This window comes from Carex rostrata, chromosome 20 (assembly GCF_964058835.1).
Source record: "Carex rostrata chromosome 20, lpCarRost1.2, whole genome shotgun sequence".
NCBI lineage: Eukaryota > Viridiplantae > Streptophyta > Magnoliopsida > Poales > Cyperaceae > Carex > Carex rostrata.
The window spans coordinates 539,545-547,880 of NC_135937.1; the positions used below are offsets into that span (position 1 = coordinate 539,545).

Genomic DNA, 8,336 nt, shown 5'->3' on the forward strand with positions numbered 1-8,336 from the left:
AAATAGAGTCATGATGAAAACACAAAAAATGAAGCATTTGAACCCTCCTCATTCAAATAATAGATAGTGCATCTTCAATTTTATTTTTTAGTTTTATTTAAATAATAGATAACATATTCTCAATTTTAGTTTTTTTTTTTTTTACTTTGGTTAATATTATCAAATATTCAAATAAATTTTACCATAAAACATGGATATAACTATTCTTTTACAAACTCCAAATTCCGTTTAAAAGAAGATGATCGAGGTATAAACTTTGAGAGGTCCTCCAATATTCCGAGTTTCTAAATACATATATAATTCGCAATATTAGCAACATTTCAGATTACAAATTTCGCGAGGCTTTATCTGAAAATGCTACTTACAAAGTTGCTATTGCCAAATATTATTTTAAAAAAAAATTATAGAAAGAATTCCCATTTTAACCCGGCGAGAAACAGCCTATATATATATGAGCCGTTGCACTGACAAGGTGTCGTAATCACGCATTCAGAAAAGCAGGCGTTCTTCTCTGACAAACCGTTCTTCTCCATTTTCCCGCTATTTCTCTAAACATCTCTTCCACTCTTTCTATATTTTAGTTCTCTACGAGATCATCTCTATTGAGATTTTATAAGATAAGCTCTTGCACTAGTTTCGATTAGATATGTTCTATTCGCATCAGCTCCTTGCGAGAAAAGCACCACTGGGCCAGATATGGTTGATATATAGTCTATTTAATTAGTCTCTTTTTGATCTACTTTGAGCTAGCTTTTATGTTTTGTTTCTAGTTTATCCGAGTTTTTTTTTGTAATATCTTGAAATTGTTTGAATCTGATTTTCAGGATGGCAGCAACATTGCACTCGAAGATAAACAGGAAGAAGCTTAACAAGCTCAACATCATTCAGATCTGGTGCGTTTTTTTTTTTTTTATCTGAACTTCTCTTTCCTTTTGTCTGTTTCACTTACATTTTAATTAGTTATTTGTTCGTACCTCTGTTTTTTTTAGCTTCCTCAGGTAAGAGCATCTTAATTGATTTAAGATTGTTGAATTTAATTTCACTTTTGTACTTGCATTTCGGATTTCTTTATTGATTTTCAGTGAGGAGATTTTGAACCCTTCAGTGCCAATGGCTCTAAGGCTCTCTGGAATCCTTATGGGTAAGAAACACCATTCAAACTCCAAATAAATCTGAAATTAGTGTTGTCTTCTCTGTAATTGTTTCTCCTCACACTTAATGCCCGGCTTTATTTAATTAGGTGGTGTTGTTATTGTTTATGAGCGGAAGGTGAAGCTCCTCTATGGTTCGTCTCTGTCTCTGTAGTTTTCTTCATTTCCAATGCTTTACAGATTTTATTTATTTTCGCTGAGATCGGAATAGAAATCTGACATTTGTCCGTTGCGTTTCTTTCTTTCACAGATGATATTAACCGTTTTGTGGTAATCCTTCTGACTTTCTGATCGCCTTTTTCATTTTATCTTATTACACCTATCAGTACAATATTTTCTCTCTATTTTCTCATCTCTTTCGTACATTAATTTATTTTAATTTCAGGCCGAACTCAATGAAGTATGGAAAGCTAAGCCCGTCAGGAATTCTAATGTTCTCCCTAAAGGAAAAGCAAAGGCCAGGTATCTACTAGTTACGTTATTTACTGTTTTATAAATGATAGATCTAAATTAAATTATATTAATCTACAAATTGTAAATATATATATAGAATCTAAATCTCAAAACAATCTAGTTAAACCAGTTTTTTTTGTCGAATTTGTCATTCGAAAACAAGTCCAACGGATACAAGAAGAGTTACTCCAATCATCCAATAATAATTTAATAAAGTAATATTTAGTTGTTGTTTTTATAGTATTTAGTCCTTAATTAAATCTATTGCAGTATATGTATTCATGTAAAGTGGCCGTTGGATAATGATCTGACAGCTTTTACTCGCTATAGGTATGAATCAGTTACATTGCCTGGGCCAGGGAACGTGGATACCGAGGTGGAGCCCACCCTGCCAGGCGCCGATGCTACGTTCGCTGCTGCCAGATTGGAACATATGGTAATGATTTCTTATTTAATTTGTAGGACATTGTTTGCCTCATGACGAAAATACCCCTTCATGTGGTCAATTGGCGGTGAGTTGGCCATTTCTGACCAACTGTATGAGGGGCGTTTTCGTCGAATTGGTGAATAACGAGACTTTATATAACTGTATCAGGGTACAATTTTTGTTTTCTTTCGGTGGCATACCCGCCGTGTTATTTTATTCACACGTGTTAGTACCGCGATGACTACTTGACTAGAGTAACGAGTCCAGTCTCTTTGGGGGCCTTTCGTGCAGAATCTTTTGTGCTAGGTCACTGATATGCGGGTCCCAGTCAAATAGACAATAGTTGGCGGAAATAAATCAGCTACGATCCCTTAGGATTGTAGGGTCCCTACAATTCCAAATCCAATCTTTCATTTATTTTGAGATTCGTGTATGAAAACAACTTATATAGAGCTTCGTACAATTCAAAAAAATGAAAGGTTCGATTTGGAATTTTAGGGATTTATTTCCATAGTTGGCTGGTTTATGGTTGGAAAGATCTGACCGATTGTGGGGCCTGCTTCTCAGCGAAACTGGTGGATCTCTGTGGGGACCTCCTTGACAGACAACTTTTCTCTTCGGGCTCTGGTTGCTGCTTCTGCCAATCGTTATAAACATGATCTTCTCTGAAGACTTGTTAAACTTAATAATTGGCGACCCCATTAAGGCATATAGGTTGTCTGATTTTGTAGCATGGAATCGACACGACCAGTGTTCGATAAAATGCCTCAAAGGCATCATAGGTGAAAAAAACATATTGGCACGGTTGGTTCGGTCATGGTGAGGTAAAAATACTATAATAGCCCACGTAATTATGCATGTCTATTCATGCCCATCCTAGCTGTAGGTGCTGGACCTATTGTCTGAGAAAGATTAGTTTAATTGTTGCTTAGACTTTCTCATATTTGTTAACCAGCTAACAACACATCACTCTTGCTTATTTTGAATGTAGAGATTGGATGATTTGGATGAGCAATATGTCCACATTGAAATCAATGATTATGATATCTCTGAGAACCATCACCAAGGTTTGTTTTCTCTTATATCCCCTTTTTCAAAAATTAGAAATTAATATAATAAAAAAATAATAAGAAACCTCAGTGTACTAATTTGATTTGCAGCTCAAGCTGAGGACATCACTCTGGCTGACAACAAAGACTCTGTTTTTGCAGAGACCTTTCACTATGACCGTTTTGAAAGGTGGCACAAATATAAAGGAAATCTACGCTGGGCCAAATTTACAGATCTAACATTTTTATGGTGGTGCTTTTTGATAGGTTTGACATGAGAGAAGACGAAGTACACATCGACCTAACCACATCCCCTGACCAAGAGATGCCCAACATCATACCATCACCACCTAGATATGATGATGTCATGCAAGTTAACAACACCACCATACGCTCCTCTACTTCTCAACCCCCTGATCCTACCTTTCATGATGATGCCTTACCATTCGACAACACTACCAATCATCCTCAATGTTAGTGGTAATCATGAAAACAAGCATGTTTGTACCTGGAAAGTTGTGCATCTACTTGCTCTGTACTAAATGGTTGTACGTTACTGATATGATCTATGTGGTGCCATAACTAAAGTGGCTCAAATTTGTTAGAATTACATTGAGTTTGGTTCAAGTCCATCGTATTTAATGGATTGATTGATAACGCTATTATTAATTAGTGCATCACCTCTGTTCTGACACAGGTGGATCTCCTGAGCAGCAAGATGAGCAACACCAAAAGGTTCTCACTTCCCCATTTTCAGATTATTCTAAAATCATTGAAAACAAAGTTATCCTAAAATTTTTTTTCTTAAATGACACAGGTTGATAATGCAGAGAGGCGAAAGGCTCCAAAGAGGAGAGCAGCTAGAAACAATGTTTCAAAGCTTCGAATTGACAATGAACAAATCATGATATCTGGTACAGTGTACCAGTCGTGGCTTAAGGATACATCTCAAATTGTTACCAAGCGAAGAAAAGTCAATCAGGTATGGTCTTATAGTTGCGAATCCTCAGCTACTTTGAAATATTATTGATAAATTGTTTCATCTTCTGAACTGTATAGGGGTTGTCATTACCAGAAATTAAAGGCTGTTGAAGTTTACATTTTTTTTATTATTTGTATAGTTGTCAAGCTAAATCTTTATTTCATTATATAAAAATTACCATCGGCATAAAACGTACAGGTTTCTAGTTCTATAGCATTAACTGCGTTGATGGAAGTGCCTCCTGTCGCTATCATTACTGGGTATGAAAAGTTTCCTCCTGGCTTTTACTTCCCAAAGACCATCATGGACCTATGGCAGGAGTGTACTCGACCAAAGTCACCAGAAAAAGAAAATTTGTCTCAAGGTAAGCAGTGAGAGCACCCCTTTTGTCTCCCAATAGTAAATGCTTTTATTTTGTTCTGCAAATTGTATGTGAAGTTTTTATTTGGAATCCTGCAAAAGCTAGTAGCTTGTAGCTTGCTTCGGACTTGTAATATTCTTGTATATATATACTTCCAGTAGTAGCACTTCAATTTTGGAATAATTATGGAAATTGACTGATACAAGCCACAGAGCAACATAAGGGTTTTTTTTTTATAAAAAAAAGAGCAACATAAGTTTTTATATGAATAGATTTACAAGCTTTTGCATGAGTAAATGTGGATAATGATTATTTCATTTAGTGTATAAGAGTGAGTCTAAGAGTTTTAAATTTTAAGGGGAAACATCGCCACAGGCTCACCATCAACAGAACACAAGGAACTTTCCAGAGGAGGAATTCCATCCTCAAGACCTTCCTGAATTTGTAATATTTTATTTAGCTGTCTACATTTTAATTTTCAACTTAGTAGTCTATATAGCATTGGAACCTTTTCTAACTTGAATTTTTTTTAAGACAAAGCCTCCTGAGATGTTCCCAGACAATTGGGGGCAGTACAACCCAGATGACTCAGTCGAAAGGATGAGGAAGGATCTAGAGGACTTGGGTTTTGATGCTGGTCAGCATAGTGGACATTTTACTCCATCTAGTCCAGGTAGTTACTAGAATCTAACTGGGTAATTGTCATCCTTCCCTCTATTTATTACATTTTTCTTGTTTCATTTTCCTCTTTCAAATTCACAAGATTTACTGTGTAGCTGACGTATGTCACTAGTGTGTGCAGGATGTACTTTGTAATCAATGTCACTCTGACAGTCACTATACCCTCTTCATTCCCATATTTACCACAGTTTGATTTTCCTAGAAACTTCTTGTTGCCCCAATCAAGCTCCATCTGATATTCAACCAAAACTGAAAACCACAATTCAAAGCTATAATCTGACAGCTAGTTCTGTTACTTCTATGATGGATTGCATAATATATTCATTTTCATGTTGGCAGGACATTCAGGATCAGCCCGATCAGCTCAGAGCTTAGGTTCTGGGCCCACTCTACCAGTCGGTGAATCTGAGATGCTTCCAACTGGGAGGTAAGGAGAATCAAGGTGCTCAGTTCTGTTATGAAAGATTTTGATCAGAGATCTCAAGTTAATACAGCCATTCAGTTCTGGTACCTATTTAACATGAGTATGCCCGGTCAAACGTGGATAAGAGGATTACTTTCTGTAAGCATGATAAATTAGGTCTAATTTATGTAACAACTCGATACAGTACAATACATTTCGGACACAGACATGGTACAGCTTTAGAAGTGTCTGTGCCACATAGGGTTTAATACAAGTGTCTATTGTGGAAACAGATCAAAAAGAAGGCAGCAATCCTCCTTAGGAGGTAGCCATCTTGAGACAGTTGAGGAGGAACCTTTTGTGGCTGCCTTCAAGATTCGGAGGGTGTCAGAGGAGGGCCCAACCCCCGAAACAGGTACCAACACCAACGCCCTGCCCCACCCAAAAAGATAAAACTAAAAAATATAAAAAGAAATAAAAGGAGAAGGGACAAAGAAAAGATCTCCAAAAAGAATTTTAAGTTCAATATAGTTTTATTTTTTATTCTTTCCCCAAGAAAACATAAATCAATGGCCAGTATCATCTAAATGATGTGGCATTGGCACATCTACACATACTCTGAATGAACTTACCTGATTGTGGCATATTTTTATAAACATACCATAGGCTTGTGTAAAAGTAGGATTGTTTCAGTACTCTCTAATTGAGAATATAGGCTGTTTCCATTGTCTACTTTATTATTGTTGTCCTAAGAAAATGAAATTCTATGTCAGAGCCCTTAATGGAAACTGGGCCAACGCCAACTCAAACTCCTCTCCGAGGTACAAGCTCCGATGTTCCTGTAGACCCTATGACTCTGGCAATCAAATGGTAAGTAAAGCATTTCTTATTTGTAGCAAATTATGTCTTCCTTGTGAAAGCTTCATTCACACAGAATCACACCCTACAGATCTTCAACATGACATATCTTACCTTTGAAAGATAGGAATATAATGCTACTCTCTAAATACAACAAGAATGAAGTAGTTGGGACATTTTTTCAGGTAAAATTGACAGTTAAATATGTGCATTGTTTGTTCATTGTACGTTTGGATGACTTTTCACAGAGGAATATACTGTATTTTGGGGTATTTGAGGCACACATGTGAAAATTTTCTCTTTATCTATAGTAAGATGACTTTTCACTAATGCAAACTATATGCAGCCAACTTAAATTACACTTTGAAACTCCTGGGGCCCCTAAATATGAATCGCTTGGTCAGTTAGCTCAGGGGATGAATGCTTCAAGAGCTGCCAAGTTTTTTTATCAGACATGTGGTAATTCCCCTTCCGCACCCTCTCTCTTAAGCAATTATCCAATTTTTTTATGTTCAAATACTTTATCAATGTTTCTGTTTGCAACCAGCACCAAACTTTTTATTCATTTGCAAAAGTAACTTGCAAAAATAATTAAAGTTCTAGCCAGCTTAAAGAATAAGAGTAAGGCTATGATACTATGCATAGCAAAGATTGGTCCATACTATGGGTCATATTTTTGTTTTTAAAGTTTAGATAGTTGATCTAAACCGTTCAATATTATTTCCATATGAAAATGTACTTGTAGACTAAATTTTACATTTTTTCGAATTTTTTTACTATTTTTTTAGATAGATAGAAAATCCCTATTATTGAATGGGGTCTAGAATCATCAGATCAAGTGATTTTATACCTATCTCAAATAATAATAATTTTTTTTTAAAAAATGTAAAATTTGGTTTACAAGTACATTTTCATATGGAGATCATGTTAAATGGTTTAGATTGATTGTTTGGACTTTGAAAATAGATATATTGATCCATAGTACGGACCAATGCACTATGCATAGTACCATAGCCTCACTCTAACAGGGTAATTTTCCATATAAACTCAAAAAGAAAAAAAAATCAGATTTTCATGTAGCATTTTCTTTTACTGATCTAGTAAAGAGACTAACCAATCTTGTTTGAACCTAATGTGCAGTTCTTGCGACTCGCAATTACATAAAGGTTGTGCAGGAGGAGCCATACGGCGATGTACAAATCTCAAGGGGGCCAAAAATGTAGCTCCTTTCCTAATTTGCATATATCTAATTAGAAAACATGGATTTTCTGTTTAATACTGGTTACTACAACACTGTTTTATGGTGCTAAACAAAGGATTTTCTCTCCATGCAACACCTCCTTTCCTAATTTGCTGTTTAATACTGGTTACTACAACACTGTTTTATGGTGCTAAGTTTAAAATTAGTAAATAGTTCAATGAATATGTGGAGTACTTATTTGTCACTTCTCCAAGTTTTTGTCTTATAAGGGACTTATGTTGTCTTACGGATCCCCAAACACTAGCAATTTCTTTTTAAAACTTTTTGACTTGTGGGATCAAAGATTTGTTTCTGCACCTATTTTCCATTTTCCGTCTTTTTATCATGTGTATACTTGGTTTCAAACTGGACAAAGCTTCTGGTTTAGCTTCCGGTTTCTTTTGTTGTTTCCTTGGCTCCTGTGTTATTCTGTGATGCAGCTGGCTCTGCTTCCTGGCTTGAAAATTGGAGTTAAATTGGTTCAAATTTTGTATAATTTGGTTAAATTAGGAGAAATGGACAAGATATTGAAAATTGTCAAAACTGCATCCCTTTGGCAATTGAGAAGAAATAATAACACTTGTTTCCTTGAATTACATCATTGAAGCAATAATAAATTTACGTGCTTGGCAATTTTATTTGGGTGGAATTGCGTTGCTCCCTGGTACTCTCACAGTACAAGATATTGAAAATTGTCAAAAATGCATATATCTAATTAGAAAACATGGGAC

General features: G+C 35.6%; 1 protein-coding gene across 1 annotated transcript; it reads left to right on the forward strand.

Moving 5' to 3' along the window:
* The first annotated feature begins 646 nt into the window (after positions 1 to 646).
* LOC144572776 (sister chromatid cohesion 1 protein 1-like) lies at positions 647 to 7,728 on the forward strand. The gene is made up of 20 exons (XM_078322451.1): positions 647 to 699; positions 825 to 893; positions 1,083 to 1,141; positions 1,241 to 1,285; positions 1,402 to 1,421; positions 1,537 to 1,613; positions 1,935 to 2,040; positions 3,023 to 3,098; positions 3,192 to 3,270; positions 3,348 to 3,553; positions 3,778 to 3,815; positions 3,898 to 4,062; positions 4,261 to 4,426; positions 4,782 to 4,909; positions 4,958 to 5,096; positions 5,444 to 5,531; positions 5,801 to 5,922; positions 6,281 to 6,377; positions 6,712 to 6,824; positions 7,506 to 7,728. The coding sequence occupies exons 1-20, from the start codon at positions 647 to 649 to the stop codon at positions 7,586 to 7,588; spliced, it is 1,929 nt and encodes a 642-aa protein (XP_078178577.1). The 3' UTR covers positions 7,589 to 7,728.
* The last annotated feature ends 608 nt before the right edge of the window (positions 7,729 to 8,336 follow it).

Coding starts and splice junctions, on each gene's coding strand:
- LOC144572776 (XM_078322451.1), top strand. CDS start 647: ATGTTCTATTCGCATCAGCTCCTTGCGAGAAAAGCACCACTGGGCCAG. Junction 3,554..3,777: donor CACTACCAATCATCCTCAAT/GTTAGTGGTAAT, acceptor GTTCTGACACAG/GTGGATCTCCTGAGCAGCAA. Junction 5,532..5,800: donor GAGATGCTTCCAACTGGGAG/GTAAGGAGAATC, acceptor TTGTGGAAACAG/ATCAAAAAGAAGGCAGCAAT.